Source organism: Halichoerus grypus, chromosome 6 (assembly GCF_964656455.1).
Source record: "Halichoerus grypus chromosome 6, mHalGry1.hap1.1, whole genome shotgun sequence".
Taxonomy (NCBI): Eukaryota; Metazoa; Chordata; class Mammalia; order Carnivora; family Phocidae; genus Halichoerus; species Halichoerus grypus.
Window position 1 is genome coordinate 17,327,045 of NC_135717.1, and position 16,577 is coordinate 17,343,621.

Below are 16,577 nucleotides of genomic sequence, written 5' to 3' on the forward strand. Positions count from 1 at the left end.
AGCCCCCCCCCCCCCCCATTGCTCTGTACTGGCCTTGTCAGAGGTCAGACTAGCAGTTCTGGAATGCCTGCGCTGCTAGAACACCAGTGGGGGCCGCTCTCAGCCTGAACCTCTGGCATCTTCAAGACTGGCCTGGAGCCGCAGGAAGGTGAGTGGCCCTGCTCACAAGAGTGCCACCTTTCCTCTCCACTCTGCCCCCTCTAAACTGGCTGGCTCCATCAGAACAAGCTGTCAGGGGCGCCCGGGGGGCTCAGTCAGTTAAGCATCTGCCTTTGGCTCTGGTCAGGATCCCAGGGTCCTGGGATGGAGCCCCGCGTTGGGCTCCCTGCCCAGCAGAGAGCCTGCTTCTCCCTCTCCCTCTGCTGCTCCCCCTGCTTGTTCTCTCTGTGTCAAGTAAATAAATAAAATTAAAAAAAAGAACAAGCTGTCAGTTGGCCTGCCGCACAGGGGTGGAGTTCAGAGGGCAGGTCAGGAGCAAAGATTATAGCTCCAAACCCCCCCCCCAAAATAAAAGTGAAAACTTACTGGGCTCTTTTGTCTAGTTTCAGTCTTCCCTTTATTTTCTACACACCAAACCCACATCTTGGGTTTTCAGGCCAGTCTAAGCTTGGCTCCTGCTGGGGTGCTAAGGAGGGGAGCATAGGCGGGTCCTCCCACTCTAAACTCCACCCTTTCCTGCCTGGAGGCTGGCTCCAGATCCCTCCCACTTTGGGTTTAAAAACCCTTCAGCTCCAGAGCAGTTCTGCACTCACCACACGGCACCCAGTAAGCCACAGCACGAAGGAGTCACAAGACCAAGATCCAGAGAGGTGTGGTGAGTGCCCGGGTGGGGTGGGCTGGGCAGGGCTAGCCCCTCTCTCTCTGCTGCTGCCGCAGTGGCATCCTTGCCCTTTTCCTCTGGATGGTCCATTTCAATCAGCCAACCACAACCCCGGCTGAAACCCCCCTCCCTCTTCCATGGACCCACCGCTTTTGCTCATCCGCATACCAGACTCTGGCCCCCCAGACAAGCTCAAGTTTTTCAGCTGGCTGTGTTTATCCCTGAGCCAAGACAGAGTGCAGTTTGGCAAGTGGGATCACAGGCCCCACCGGCCTTTGAAATGTTGCCATGCGTGAGGGGCCCAGGTTGCTCAAAGGGACAGCAGGGAGAGCAGGGAGAGCAGGCCGGTGCAGTAGCCCGGGGGCTGCCGCAGAAGTAGTGGGAGGAGGAGAACTGGCAGGCGCCAGAGTAGTAGTGCTCACGGGCACACTGGAGTCTCCCGGAGCTTCCAAGAGAACCGGGATTGGGCCCCAGAGAGTGATTTAATTGGTTTGGGGTGTGGCCTCAGGCTCCGGGATTTTAATAAGCCCTGCAGGTAAAGCAAAGGTGCAGCCCGCGCCCTGACCCACTGCATGAGCGTCCCGTCTGGGTTTGAAGCCCAGCTCCCACCACCCACTAGCTTTGTGAGCAGGGTCAAGTCAGCCGCAGTCCCTCATCTTAAAGCAAGATTTCAACAGATGGCATGTTGTGATGTTGTTAAGGCAAGTTGGCCGCACTCCGGCCCTTGACGCCGCAGCATGGAGCTCATCCAGGACACCTCGCGCCCGCCCCTGAAGTATGTGAAGGGGATCCCTCTCGTCAAGTACTTTGCAGAGGCACTGGGGTCACTGCAGGACTTCCAAGCCCAGCCTGATGACCTGCTTATCAGTACCTACCCCAAATCTGGTAGGTGATGAGGGCCATCCACCCCTCTCCTGGGCCACAGTCCCCTACGTTGGACCAGCAAGGGGCTGCCCTCAGCCCTGCTCACCGACCCTTTCCCTGCTCTCCAGGCACCACCTGGGTGAGTGAGATCCTGGACATGATCTACCAAGGCGGTGATGTACAGAAGTGTCAAAGGGCCCCCATCTTCATCCGGGTACCCTTCCTTGAGTTCAAGGTTCCAGGGGTTCCCACAGGTGTGTAGTGGGGCTCTGGGGACCAGTGGAGCAGAGGGAGGGGGCAGGACTGGGCTCCAGCTCAGCAGACTTTCCCTACCCCATGGCATAGGTTTGGAGGTTCTGAAAGATACACCAGCTCCACGACTCATCAAGACACACCTGCCCTTGGCTCTGCTCCCCCAGACCTTGCTGGATCAGAAGGTCAAGGTGAATGGCAGAGGAAGCCAGGGAACGAGGCTGCTGGGGCCATCCCAGCTTTGGCCCTATCTGCTGGGAAGGTCTCATCTGAGGGGAGGAGGCGGTCTGCTTCATCCTGTTGTGGGGGTCAGTGAAAAGGAGACTCCTCTGGGGAGAGCTGAGAAAGGCAGTCTTCTCTGCAGGCCTCCCCAGGCCCGTGGAGGAGGGGGCTGGTGAGAATCTGGCACAGCTTGTTCCCAATCTGGGTATGGCAGCACTGAGGGGGATTAGGTTAGCATAAGTATGGTTCCAGGGACCACAAGCAAGTCAGCCTCTAAGCTTATTACCCCCTTGGCCAGACCAAGAGCTAACTTCCCTTGCAGGGATGCTGTGAAGGGTGGAACCACCTTGGCTCACGGTGTGGTGATGATGCTTGGGTGTGTGTGGGGGTCATCTGTCCCTCCAGGTGGTCTACATGGCCCGCAATGCAAAGGATGTGGCTGTCTCCTATTACCACTTCTACCGCATGGCCAAGGTGCACCCAGACCCTGACACCTGGGACAACTTCCTGGAGAAGTTCATGGCTGGGGAAGGTGGGACCTGAATCTGGAGGAAGGAGCGGGGCGGAGCGGAGCGGCAGCCAGCCCAAACTAATACCAGCCCGTGTGTCCATGTCTCTGCCCCTCTCCCCAGTGTCCTATGGGTCCTGGTATCAGCACGTGCGGGAGTGGTGGGAGCTGAGTCACACCCACCCCATTCTCTATCTTTTCTACGAGGACATGAAAGAGGTGAGGCCGCCTGCTGCTGCTTCCCTCCAGGTCATCCGTGGAGAAGCAGGAACCTGCCAGGGACCTGCCAAGGCCCTCTTGGCCGCCTGCCCTCTGGCAGCCCCACACCAGTCCCCCGGGTCCCCCAGCCCGCCTTCCTGCCCGGGACTTGGAGCCGCAGCGTCACCCGGGCAGCAAGGCCATATAGCTCTGATCTCAGACCCCAGCGACACAGAGCCATCCGCCAGCATTCTCTGTTGCTCTCCCTGCCGCCACAGTTACGAAAGAGGACCGTCCCTGCGCTCACCCGTCAGGACCCAAACAAGAGCTTATTTCAGGGTCACAGGGCAGGGGCAACTAGTGTGCCCCAGGGAAAGAGGACCCAAGTCAAGGAGGTGGGGCTGAGAGGTCTCTAGGCGGAAGTGGCCAGACCCCAAGGAGTTAGGGGGGCCCTCCCTTTTGTTTGCTCAGTGAGCAATCCCAACCTCCACTGAAGAGCCCCTCTGCTGCTCCAGAATCCCAAAAGGGAGATTCAGAAGATCCTGAAGTTTGTGGGGCGTTCCCTGCCAGAGGAGACCGTGGATCTCATCGTCCAGCACACGTCTTTCAATGAGATGAAGAACAACTCCAAGACTAACTACAGCACCATACCCCTTCACGTCATGGACCACAGCATTTCGGCCTTCATGAGGAAAGGTGAGTGCCCGTGCAGGACAGGCATCTGGGGAGGCAAGCGTGGATGCGGAGGCGAGAGCTGGCCTGAGCCACCCCGGGCCTGCTCTGTGGCTGGGGCCTGCAGCCGTCCTCCCCTCTGTCCACAGGCATCTCAGGGGACTGGAAGACCACCTTCACTGTGGCCCAGAACGAGCGCTTTGACGCCGACTATGCCAAGAAGATGGAGGGCTACGGCCTCCGCTTCGTCACCCAGCTGTGAGTGGTGCTCCCTGGGAGGCACGCCGAAGTCCCCACTGCGGTGACCTGCCCCCAGCCTCAAAAATAAAATTCCATGTGTATTACACCGAGAGCCTTTAATGCAGGCAAAGAGCAAACGTGAGCTAAAAGGAAATGCCCACTGGGACCAAATGAAGCCATCTCGACCCTGCGGCCTCCAATTCCCGAACTTGCCCTGTTATGGGGAAGGGGAGAAGGGCCTGGAAAAACAAAACCAAGGAGACGCGGGCGAAGGGGAACAATATTTATTTGCCACAAAACCTTTTGTTGCATTCCCCTGTGAGGGTGGCAGGAGACTGTGAGTCTGCCAGCCCACTTCACTTTTTCTTGGGCTCCTTACAAGCCACCACGTACCTCTGGGCCACATTGAGGGGAGGGGAGTAACCATCTGCATAGGAGGTGTCTTCAAACAGGACTGAATAGTCATCCTGGGGCTGGGACAGGGGGAAGACAGGAGGGGCTGGTCAGAGACCCCCAGGCAAGGCCCCCAGCCCAGACTGATGGGAAACCTCTGGTCCACGGGCTCCCAGCCTCTCCTGTCCCCATCTTCACTCTGAACCTAGTCCCTGCTACGGCAGAGCCCTTTTCTCAGCAACGAAGGGCCAGGGCACAAAGAGCAGGGAGGAGGGAGACTTGCTGTCTATGTGGGGGGATTCTACATGGAGGATCTGGTGCCTTTTGGGGACCCTGTGTTAAGGGGATCAAGAAAAACGCAGAGAGCAGCAGGCAGGGCTCCTGGAGGAAGAGGGGAGAACAGCCTTGAAGCTGCCATCAGGTAATGGGTCACCAGCATGAGGGAGCATAGCCTCACACGAAGAAAGGGCAGTGGTGCGACAGTCAAGGTTGGAGGACAGGCCCTGGGTGTGGTGCTGCCCATCTCAGTGCAAAAGTGAGGTGAGACCAGAGGGTACATCGGTCCCATTCCATGTGGGGCTGGCTAGAACTCTGAAGGTTGGAGAGGGAGTTGGCTGGCACTGCCCAAGGGGACATGGCTGGAGGGCACCTACAGGACAGAGTGTAAGCAGGAGAGAGAGGGCAACACGTAGGACTCTCCTAGCTCAGAGAGGCTAGAAGATGAGGATAGGAGGGGAAGGAAGGGGAAGGTGACCCCATGACCCATCCGCTCAGCCCAGTGCTGGTGTCATGGTCTGTCTCTCCCATGGGGGCTGCCTTACCCGTTGTGGGGGCGTGTGGATCAGGGCACGGTAGAAGCACGTGGTCTGGGGATACAGGGCCAGCACGAGCTGCTCCTTCTGAAATAAGGCTTCAGGATCCGTCTCCGGGTTGGCTTTCCACTGGGGCAGTGGGATGATGCGCCGCCGGCTCAGGGTATGTCTCCTGGAAGGGGGGCTCAGGTCAACCCATGCCAGGTAGGAGGCTCCTTTCCAGCTGCTTCCATGGTCCCTCCCTGACCAGCACACTCACTCTTTGCCTTCTTCATCAATGTCATCTACCTCATACCTGGAGAACAAGGAGAAAACGGTGGATGCAGGGAGGTGCACGGTCCAAATCAGGGAGCGACGAGGAGGGGCGGGGTGGGGTGTGGGGAGGGGAAGCAGCCCAGGGAGCCTGAGTCACACACCGTCCCCGTCTCCACAGGCACCCTGGGAGGCTCTTCTCCCAGCCTGCAGACGGGGGTGAGGGGCGGCCGGCGCAGGTGTAACGGGAGAGCGGACCGAGGGCTGGGTGTCCACTCACTTGTTGGTGGCATGGCTGTAACTGACCACCTCGGCCAGGATCCACTGCTCATCCCCATCCACAGCCTTTACCCGGGCGGCCACCTTGTCTCCAGGTTTGGCCACGTAGTCCCCAGAGGCTGGAATGGCCCCGCAGAGGGGTGGGGGCCTGAGGGTTGGAATAAGGTGTTAGTCCCAGCCCTTCCCTCTTGGCAGCTCCCCCCACCCCGGGCCTGCCCTCACTTGTCACCAGGCTTCCCGATCCACAGGGGCAGGGTCATGGCGGACTGCTGCAGCAGGGTCATCAGCACCCCCCTGCGCATGGTCTTCCGAGGGGGTTCCGAGTCATTGTACAGGCCCGCAATCTTGGCCGCTGTGGGAAGGAAGCGCGCCCCTGAGGCACCAGGAACAGGGCACTGGTGCACAGTCAGTGGAGCTTGGCCTGGAGCCCACCTCCTGAGTGACCACCAAGGGCCCAGTGTGACCCCTGCCCTCCCACCAGATGCCCGCGGTGAGAGTCCCAGGCTGCTCTCACAGAGGGCACCGAGGGCAAAAGAAGGGTTCCGAGGTGCTGGTCACATCCGTTTGTTGGGTTAGCCAAAATTTCAGAGAGCTGTCTGTAGGCTTATGGGTACTTTTCTACTAGGAGTATATGCTGTCATTCAACAAAAAAAAACTAAAAACTGTCAAACGTGGACAGACTCCTGACCTCCTCAGGCATGGCTCAACACACCCAGTCAACATCGCGCAAACCCAACTGGCAGTGGGACATGTCTGATGGGCAAGCTGTCTGCCCACTGAGGGCTCACTGAAGGGGTAAGAGATGGAAGAGCCACGGCAGTCTGCAGGGATTCGGAAGCCAACACCCTGTGTAAACTCCACCTGAAGGATGGCTCTCCCAAAGCAGCCGGTGCTTCCCACAGCAAGAGGTGGGGGTGGGGGGTAGCGGGAAGGAGGCAACTGCCCCAGGCACAGGGGGAGAGAAGCATGAGGGGGCGGGGTGAAATCTTCCAGGTCTGCACAGGGACACTGGGAGCCCCTGCCTCTGAGCGCTGGCCAGGACCTCCATTCCCTCCCAGACCCAGGCTGTCCAGATGCGCGCCCCCGTCAGAAGTCCATGGAACGAGCACACCGGGCTGTGGCGACAGGCCCCCCACCCCTGCAGGGAGCCACGAATGCTGGTCTCAGGAAGCCTCACTCGGCCTGGTCAAGAAGCGCCAAGGTGGTCTCCAACTCACCAATCCGCCTTTCTTCCAACAGGGACTTGATTTCCGCTATCTTATCTAGAGCTTTCCGGAGTATGCTGAGGGGGGGGAGAAGGGAGAAGAGGTCTGGATGAAGCACAAAGCACAGACTTCCTTTTCTGCTTACAGCAGGCTGGGTAACTCAGACCAGCCCTACTGCCGAAAACTATAAGCCCTGTTTTTTTTTCTTTCTTTCCTTTCTTTCTATCTATCTATCTAATCTATCTATCTAATCTATCTATCTATCTAGGATATTTATTTATGATTTTATTTTTAAGTAATCTCTACACCCAATGTGGGACTCGAACCCACAACGCCAAGATCAAGCGTTGCATGCTCTACTGACTGAGCCCGCCAGGCGCTCCTGTGTTTACATTTTATTTTTTTAAAGATTTTATTTATTTATTGACAGAGAGACACAGCGAGAGAGGGAACACAGCAGGGGGAGTGGAAGAGGGAGAAGCAGGCTTCCCGCGGAGCAGGGAGGCCAATGTGGGGCTCGATCCCAGGACCCTGGGATCATGACCTGAGCTGAAGGCAGACGCTTAACCACTGAGCCACCCAGGCGCCCCTGTTTTTACATTTTAAAAAGCATAAAAGAACGGACAAGGTAGTGAGAGGTAGCATGCCCAAGAATCCAGGAGGATCCCAGAGCGGTGACCACAGCAGAGCCGGCTGCATTTCACAGAGCCTGAAGAAACCCTGCAGCAGTGCTGGCCGCCTCCAACAGTCTGGAGATTTGGAGGATAGAAGTGAAAGCTCGGGGTCTGTCCAAGCTGGGACAAGTCAAAGGAGACACTCCAGAGGACTGTGGGGAGTTCTCTGGGCTCGGAGTGGGGCTGGGGGTGGAAGGGATTTGTCTCTGAAAGGCTGCAGCCCCAGGAAACCTCTGGAGTCAGTTTACAGGGTTCCAAGGTGGTTGGGGCCCAAGCAATCCAGCAGAAGGGAACACAATCCTCACTGGAGAAAGGTTTCTTTATCCTAGATCTTGAGGACTCTCCCCCAAAGAATATTTCAATAGGAATAAGCAGCCCAGACTCCATCTGGGGTCACTGATTTTCCTCCTCTCCCATGGCTCTTCCTCTACTCAACCTTTAGTAATTCCCGCGAGGTTCTAAAGGCCTTCATTCAGCAGGAGGGAGATGACAGCCTCGCAGGTGGGCCAGGGGGGTGTCCCAGGCTCCTGTGGAGCTCATCGGGCAGAGGCCGGAGGCCGGGGTGGGGGTGGGGGTAGCCCTGGCAGAGGGAGCCAGGCAATCCGGAGCAGGATGCCTGCCGCACCACAGCTCAGCGTGGAGGGCACAGGGTGCAGGGAGGGCTCAGTCAGGGGCGCCGCAGGCTCGCAAGCCTGGGGACGTGGGGCGGTCAGGCCCCAGGACAGCAGCAGAGTAAAAGCCAGGAAGCCAAACGGAACTTGGAGTCTGACCATTGCTGCTGCACCTGTCTGAAGAAGTTTTTTTTTTTTTTTTTTTTTTTTTTAAGATTTTATTTATTTATTTGACAGAGAGACAGACAGAAGAGCACAAGCAGAGGGAGTGGTAGAGGGAGAGGGAGAAGCAGGCCCTGCACTGAGCAGGGAACCCGATGCGGGACTCGATCCCAGGACCCTGAGATCATGACCTGAGCCGAAGGCAGACGCTTAACCATCTGAGCCACCCAGGCGCCCGGTCTGAAGAAGTTTTATGCATGTCCTAAGCCATACTCGGTGAGATAGTAACGGAGTGGCTCTTAACCCTAGCTGCACATCAGAATCCCCTGGGGAGCTGATTTTATTTTTTAAGTAGACTCCACACCCAGCATGGAGCCCAATGTGGGGCTTAAATTCACGACCCTGAGATTAAGACCTGAGCTGAGATCAAGAGTTGGGACACTCAACCGCTGGAGCCACCCAGGTACCCCTCCCCTGGGGAGCTTAAAAAAAAAAAAAAAAAAAAAAAAAAAAAAATCCCAATTGTTTCAGGCAAGAATCATAAACAGATGCCAAAGCCGAGAGTCTGGGGACATGGGATATTTACATAATCTCAGTATCTCCCATAAGAGACTTAATAATTACATAAGGGAACAACCCTGCAGAAACTGGAAAAGACCACCTTCCGACGGGACAGGTCAAGACTAGAGCGGCACCTCTGGTCAGCAAGCTGGAACACTACCAGGCAAGCGTCCCAGCTAACCACCTGCTGTCCAGGGCCCGGAACCGTGGCCTTCATTCTCTCCTCTGGGCACCTGACGTTCTAGCCCCTGAGTCATTCGGGCCCTTGGAACCTCTGCCTGCACCAGCTGGGCCGGTCATAAAACTATCTTCCCTAGCTGCGACTCTGGGCGATGGAGTTATCCACTGTCCGTGGCCAAAGTCTCACTGAGGACACCATCCCTTCCGCTGTTGAGAAATGCCTTTTGCACTAAGGTTAGAAAATGATTTGTTCCCACCTGGGAATGGCTACCTGTTTATGGAAAGTTGGATCTTTGATCTTGTTCCCCTTTGATCCCTCCTGCCAGTGTGCCAACTCAAGGCCTTTTTAAAAAAAAAAGAACTGTTAAATTAAAGAGCAGGGGTTCTTTTCCATTTTCTGCAAAGCAGGAGGATGAAAACCAGCTGGGGGGCAGCCCCTGGCGCACATGGAAGAGACAACAGCAATGTGTCATGGGCCTCGGGCTAGTTCCTGAGGCTGGCTCTAGGTGCCTCTTCAGTTTCCTGAGGCTTTTAGTTAATCTCCTTAGACACGCATGGGTGCAGGAGAGTGCCTCAGGAGCACACAGAGACATGTGTTCCCCGCCCTGACCGGGAGCCTCCCCATGTGAGGGGCTGGCCCTTCACACTCTCACACGCTCCCGTACCCAGCACGGCGCCTGGTGCCGACGGGGACTCAGTATCTAGTGATGAATGGATGAACTTTTCAGAGCCGAAAAATGAAATGGCAGCAGAACTGCAAAACGTTGGACCCTGCAATTCTGAAAGGAGCTTATAAATGTTTTAACTCCAGATACGTCAATGCCAGAGAAGAGCCCACACCAAACTGGTTTCAGAAGCAGTCACTTTGCCAGCAATTAAGCTGGGAAGGACCATTTTGCCTTTTACTCTCAAATGTGTTTGTCATGCAAGCTTATGCAAGCCATACCCCAGCACAGATGAGCACGAAAGGGCCCAACAATTGCCAGATGACAAATGTGCACATCAGGGGAACAGGGGGCAGGAAGGGTGGGCCAGGAAGCCGGTAGACAACACCAGCAATCAGAAGGCACGGTGTCTCCTCCCGCCTAAGCCAGCCCCAGCCCAGCATGGGAAGCCCCGTCAGGTCCCTCCATCTAAGCTGCAAAGTGTGGAATCTTCAGCTTCCCCTCTCCCAAATGGCCCCCAATTTTCTTTCAGAACCTGCCCTCGAACCCACCCTTGCTTCTCCATCCCCACTGCCACTGTCTTGGCTCAATTCCATCACCATCTGCCTGGTCTCCTAAATGGCCTTGAATCTTACCCCGTCTGCCCTACCCCAGCAGCCAGGGGTTTTTCTCCTGCTTTACATCTTCGTTGGCTCCCTATGGCCTCCAGGATAAAGTCCAGTTACTGGAAGCCCTCCAAGTCCTGCCTTGCCCTTCCCCAGCCACAAAGGACCGGTTCTCATTCCCCCAGTGTGCATGTCCACCACATACTCCTCCACGGCCTCTGCCACGTCCGCCTACTGACCCCTACTTCAAGTCTCTCCTCCTCCCTGTGGCTGTCCCAGGCCCCCAGGCACAGCGAGCCCACCTCTGCTGGCCCACCAACTATACTGTCCTGGTCACTGTTTTCTTAGAGTGCCTCTCCTTTCCAGACTGTTTGCCCTCGTAGGCCGGGTCCTCGCTATCCTCGTGTCTCTGTATGGGGACTGCCCAGCACCAGGCACAGGGTAAGTGCCAGCAAAGATTTGCAGAACAAAGACAATGGCAAGCAAAGAAAATCTGGGACCGTGAGTACAAGACAGGGTCTGTGAAGGGCCAGCTGGGAGGAGAGGAAGATCCTGGAGCCACTGGTAATGCTTAGGGTGGTGACCATCACACGTGCAAGGCAGTGACTCATTGGTGGCTTGTGAGATTAACTTCTGGGGTAACAACCAGCATTTAATAAAACAGAACACAGAATGCCTGGCTGGCTCAGTGGTAAGAGCATGCAGTTCTTGATCTCCAGTTGGGAGGTCGAGCCCCACGTCGGGTGTATAGATCACTTAAAAACAAACAAAGAGGGGCACCTCGGTGGCTCAGTTGTTAAGCGTCTGCCTTCGGCTCAGGCCATGATCCCAGGGTCCTGGGATCAAGCCCCGCATCGGGCTCCCTGCTCCTCGGGAAGCCTGCTTCTCCCTCTCCCACTCCCCCTGCTTGTGTTCCCTCTCTGGCTGTCTTTCTCTCTGTCAAATGAATAAAAAAACGTTTAAAAACAAACAAACAAACAAACCCCAGACTATATATACGGTAACGGTACAAACCGTACTTCTTGTTCCAGTTCTGTGATATATGTGTGTGCCGTGGAAAGGTGACCATTACACCATTCTATTATGGTGTTAAAGAATATGGACTTTGGATCGACAACGGGGCTCCCCGACTTACTAGTTGTGTGACTTTTAGATTATGGAACCCCTTGTATCTTCGTGTCCTCACCTGTAAAATGGGGGTAACGTCCACCTTGCGGTCGCTCTGAGCATTACATGAGATAAGTACGTAACGTACTTGGAATAGCACCCGGCTCAGTAGGGCCGCACAGGAGTCCTTAGTGGTAGTAGTACAGAGATGACGACGAGGTCTTAATATCATGATGAAGCCACATCAGAGAATGTATTTCCTACTATGCGTTATAGTCAAAAGAGTGTGAAAATCACTGGTCTTAGGCACTTTATACACATTATCTCGTGTTATGTTGACAGTTCTGTAGACAGTTATGATCCCTGTTGTAATGATGGGGTAAGTGGGTCTCAGCGGGAGCGACTGCTCCAGGTCACCTGATAGTAAAAGGCTGTGCCGGGGTCCGGCCCCCACCTTGCTGCCATCTAGGAAACAGCAGGGCTAGCGGGAAGGGGAGGCCCAAAAGTGGGTTCTAGGGAAAGCGGGGGCCCCAAGGGACAGCCTGGGGAACGGGAATCTGCTTATTGGTGGCAGGAAAGGCGGCGGGGGCTGGGGTCTGCAGGCTCCAGCAGCCCAGCACACGGGTGGGTGACAAAGGGGAGGGGACGGGACTCACTTGCACTCAGCCTCCGCATCAGCCTTGGCGGTCGTATAGAGCCCGCGCAGCTTTGTCCGGTAATAGGGAGAGACTGCAAAGTGAGCAGAGGAAGAGGGTGGGCAGGGGGGTGGCTGGCAGTCCGTGGGGCTGCTTCTGTGCACCCGAGAGGCGTGCAGAGGCCACGGACCGAGACGTGAGCTCTGCTGGCTCGAAGTGCCCCGAGGCCGATGCCCCGGGTTTAACGAGTTCACGTTTTCATATGGTTCACATGCCATCACGCATTTGGCAGAGGACTTTCTAGCCTTTGCCATAGCATGACACACGCAGAAACTATTTCTTAGCACACAGGAAAACAGACAACAGTTCTCAAAGCTGCTCAGAGTTGGAAAGCACCAACCCAGGAGGCTGAGCAGGAGGGCTCTGGGGCATGTGCAGGGGATGCTGGGAGGGAAGCTCTCTCTCTAGAAAACACCAGGTAACTGGGGTGCTTGTGCACTCAACGGGGTTCCCCTGGATGCAGCCTTAACACTGACTTCCCAGTCTCTAGAGTTGGGGGATTTTAAGGTTCCTTAGTGCTAGGTGGTCTGTCGTCTGTTTCCTGGGTCACCTTAGGTCACTCAGCCGAAGGGAAAACTGACTAAGGAGCAGTTCGTTTTGGATTATGTAGACACACGCAAAAGTCCTGTCTGAAACTAGTGATAGCCACGCTCCCGGTCTCAGCCCACCCCCCTTTCTCCTCCCCTTTCTCTTCTGAGCCCAGTGACTTACTCTTGTTCTCTGTCTGCATCCGCTCATGGGTCTTCTGGATGTTCACTAAGTTGTGTTCACTCCGCGAACGCTCTTCCTGCAGGGATAAGGTCAACAGGGCATGAGGGCGGCCCTTTGTCCTGCCGTGGCCCCTGGCATCCCAGGCCAGAGGCGCCAGAAATACGTACACCAGTATCTTCTGACCCTTACTTTTCAGGTTACATCCCACTACAAAGGACATCGTTTGGGAAGGCATTTCCAGGACTGCTCCCTTCTGGGCCACAGGACTGCGTGGTGTATGGCTCCAAGAGATGGGTCTTTGTGTAACCTGGGTGGGGGCGCCTGGGTGGCTCAGTCGGTTAAGCGTCCAACTCTTGATCTCAGCTCAGGTCTTGATCTCAGGATCGTGAGTTCAAGCCCCACACTGGGCTCCACTTGTAATTTATATTAATGCACTATGACTGCCCTGACCCAAGAACAGATCAAAATAAGACATCCTGAGCTACGGTTGGCAGAGACAGGACTGTTATTTTGAGTACCATTTGGGGCTCCCCCTAGGTAGGAGGTGGGCCCTGCTATAGGAGAACACACAATGAAAAGCAGTCTCAGCACAAGCCTGTGAGCTGGGACAGGGCGACTGGCTTTGTCCCCAGCTGACTCAGAACCCAGAAATAACTGAATCGTGGCCAAGTGGAATAAAGCAAATATCATGAAGTAAAAATACTGTAAAGTAAAAATATCGTCCATAACAATATCTGGTAAGTGAGCACGCCAATTCTGTTGGGAGGGCATAACAAATAGCTCTGTAATTCTCACTAACTTGTTCTGTAATGAAACTGAACTCCACCATGACCGTAGTTGAACATGGTGTAACACACTGGCAATGCTGGTAAGATTCAGCTGCCCCCCGTCAAGAGGTCATCCACTGATACTGGTATTGATGAGCAAATGTGGGGGGAACCGGGGCCAGATTCTCCTCAGACGGGAACACCGACGGGAAACGACTGGCCCAAGGAAGAACTTGATTTAGCTCACCATCAGCTAATTTCTATGCTGAACAGTTTTACACAAATTTATTATAAGGCATGAACAGTACCGCATGAAGGGCGGAAGCGGGTAATCGGATTAGTATAAATTAGGAAAGCGTAGGTACCGGCCCTGCGGGACCGACTGAGTGTTCCTTGCAGTCTCTCCCTGGCCTGGCGGCTGCTGCACTGTCACCCACACTCGTACTCACGCCGCTGCTGTCTCGGGCAGGCGGCTGCTGTCCCGACTGGCTACCGAGGCCCCGCTACCATTTTGCTGCAAGGGAGTGGAGGCCAAGGGCCGGGCTGGGGGCGGCTGTGCAGTAAAAGATGAACTCAGCAGGCCTGTGTTTTCAGACCCTGCGCCTTCCAAACGAGGCCCCTGACCAGCTCCCGGGAGAGAACCTCTACACTCTTGGCTTATCCGGCCTGCGAAGGGTATCTTCGTTCAGCTGGGATAAGGGGGTGGAAGGAAAAGGGGAGGGACCATGACGGGTACAGGGCATTTTTGTCAGATGATGAAAATGTTCTGAAACTGATCGTGGGGATGGTGGCACGACTCTGTGAACATACTAAAAACCACTGGAATCACATACTTCAAATGGGTGAGCTGTATGGTATGTGAATCCTAGCTCATTGTAGCCGTCATGGAACAGAGGGGATTACGACGTCCTGCCTGCCGACAGAAAATCCGGCTGTCACACCCCACGTTCTCCTCGGCTGCCGGTTCATCGGTCACCTGGGTCCCTGCATGTCCAAAGCCTGTGAACGCCCCGCGGCTCGCGGCTCGCATGCCACCCTCCAGGAGCCAAGGGCTGCAGCTTCTTACCTGGGTTTGTTTAATCAGCTGATGGAGCTCTGTGAGAAGTTCTGCGATGCGGGAATCAGCAGACACCAGGGCCATCGTGTCCGGAGTGCCTGGCGTGGAGGCGAACAGAAGGGAACCCTGTTAGGGGCTGCTGTGTGTTGAAGCTCAGGGTGTCCAGTGATGACCTCATACCAGGACATAGTAAAACTTTAGGAATTTCACATAATTTCTACAACAGTTATAACAGCATTTATCCAAACAACAGAACCCAAGGTTCATCAAGTTTTTGACCGTGCTTCCCAAGTAACTTAACATACCACATAAACCAGCCTAATTAATCAAAAGGACTTTTTTTTAGAATTTGAATCTTGGGAAGTTGCAAAGTACAGGCCTCAACAGGATCATAGATCACCATGAAACTCGGGATTTAATTAACCAAGCTAGCAATAAGAGTCTATCGATGGTTACGCAGTTGTTAGCAAAACTTAGCTCCTTTAATATTGAGAAGTGTTTTGTTTTGGTTTTTTTTCTTGAGAATTTTTAACTTTCTTAAGTACAAAGACCTGATAAAGACAAAAACACAGAAGCTTTGGTTTTCTGGGCACATAAATAATAATAAACCTTTGTTTACAATTTCTTATCATGAGCAGACCAACAATCTAAGAAAACGGTCTTTTTTTTTTTTAAGATTTTTTATTTATTTATTTGAGAGAGAGAGCACAAGCAGGGGGAGAAGAGGGAGAAGCAGGCTCCCCGCTGAGCAGGGAGCCCAATGTGGGGCTTGATCCTAGGACCCTGGGATCATGACCTGAGCTGAAGGCAGACACTTAACCGACTGAGCCACCCAGGCACCCCGAAAATGGTCTTAACAGAGAGAAAAGCAGAATATCAATCTTATGCCAGTGTACTTTTAAAATCCATTTATTTTGGGGCGCTTGGGTGGCCCAGTCAGTTAAGTGTCTGACTTTGGCTCAGGTCATGATCTCAGGGTCCTGGGATTGAGCCCCACGGGGAGTCTGTTTCTCCCTCTCCCTCAAATTAATAAAATCTTTTTAAAAAATTCATTTATTTCAATCTTAGTCCTGACCACATACAAAGTTCTTTTCAAAGATTTGCCTTCACACACCTTCTACAACTTTTTCATTCAGATTTCGTCCTAAGCGTTTTCTAAATAACCAATCTTGGGACACCTGGGTGGCTCAGTTAGTTAAGTGTCTGCCTTCGGCTCAGGTCATGACCCCGGGGTCCTGGGATCGAGTTCCATATTGGGCTTCCTGCTCAGTGGGGAGCCTGCTTCTCCCTCTGCCACTCCCCCTGCTCGTGCTTGCTCTCTCTCAAATGAATAAATAAAATCTTTAAAAATAAATAAATAACCAATCTCATTTTGGGACAAAATAACTTTCTTTTTCCCCTCAACAAAATGTATTCTCATTTCTTATACCTTCCTTACACATTTCCTACTTTCCTAAATACAGAGTTGAGTCTGTTGGTAAACATGCCTTATGCTTTACTGAAAGACTGTGCTATGGGGAAACATATGTTTTTAGAAATTATGAACTGTACTCATAAATTGCCAAGCTAAAGAATTCTGGTGTAGGGATGCCTGGGTGGCTCAGTCGGTTAACTGTCCACCTTCAGCTCAGGTCAAGATCCCAGGGTCCTGGAATCGAGTCCCACATCAGCCTCCTTGCTCAGTGGGGAGCCTGCTTCTCCCTCAGCCTGCCGCTCCCCCTACTTGTACTCTCTCTCTCTGACAAACAAATAAAATCTTAAAAAAAAGAAATTCTGGTGTAGCAGACAGTTCACAATTGGTTACTACTTAATTTTCAGACTAAGGTTTCTAAGTTAAAATTCTGTTAAATGTAATTAAGCCTGATGGGAATAAGGAAAGCAACTCTGTCAGTTTCTCTGCAAGAAGGAAGCCAGAAGCACAAACCCGTGTTGAGTAAACAATGCTTTAATATTTTGTTTTGTTGGGGACAAGACTTGGATTGCCAATGAATTCAATCCAATTTATTGTTTAATTTAGCAAAACTTTAAAGGTTCAGGTTACTAAAGATTTTGAAAGCCATTTAAA

The 16,577-nt window shown here is 53.8% G+C and overlaps 2 protein-coding genes across 11 annotated transcripts in view; one reads left to right on the forward strand and one right to left on the reverse strand.

Annotated features, from left to right (window-relative positions):
- Positions 1-9: 9 nt before the first annotated feature.
- On the forward strand, positions 10-3,880 carry LOC144382239 (sulfotransferase 1A1). 4 transcript variants are annotated; one of them, XM_078074635.1, is made up of 9 exons: positions 10-148; positions 686-814; positions 1,498-1,705; positions 1,813-1,938; positions 2,030-2,127; positions 2,564-2,690; positions 2,791-2,885; positions 3,380-3,560; positions 3,686-3,880. In XM_078074635.1, exons 3-9 carry the CDS (start codon positions 1,558-1,560, stop codon positions 3,796-3,798), a joined length of 888 nt encoding a protein of 295 aa, XP_077930761.1. In that variant the 5' UTR covers positions 10-148; positions 686-814; positions 1,498-1,557; the 3' UTR covers positions 3,799-3,880. The 4 variants fall into 4 exon arrangements, with proteins under 4 accessions (XP_077930761.1, XP_077930762.1, XP_077930759.1 ...); XM_078074636.1 differs by having other exon boundaries at positions 686-809; positions 1,522-1,705; XM_078074633.1 differs by having other exon boundaries at positions 11-148; positions 1,522-1,705.
- A 165-nt stretch (positions 3,881-4,045) lies between these two features.
- The window catches only part of SGF29 (SAGA complex associated factor 29), a 31,136-nt gene continuing 18,604 nt past the window's right edge, over positions 4,046-16,577 (reverse strand). For all 7 annotated transcript variants that reach the window (XM_078074628.1, XM_078074629.1, XM_078074630.1 and 4 more), the window contains exons 2-10: positions 14,522-14,610; positions 12,689-12,764; positions 11,939-12,011; positions 6,730-6,794; positions 5,735-5,864; positions 5,514-5,660; positions 5,241-5,276; positions 4,991-5,153; positions 4,046-4,249 (exon numbers count right to left, since the gene is read on the reverse strand). In XM_078074628.1, the coding sequence (XP_077930754.1) occupies positions 4,133-4,249; positions 4,991-5,153; positions 5,241-5,276; positions 5,514-5,660; positions 5,735-5,864; positions 6,730-6,794; positions 11,939-12,011; positions 12,689-12,764; positions 14,522-14,596 (882 nt within the window). In that variant the 5' untranslated portion in view covers positions 14,597-14,610 and the 3' untranslated portion in view covers positions 4,046-4,132. The remainder of the gene's footprint in view (positions 4,250-4,990; positions 5,154-5,240; positions 5,277-5,513; positions 5,661-5,734; positions 5,865-6,729; positions 6,795-11,938; positions 12,012-12,688; positions 12,765-14,521; positions 14,611-16,577) is intronic.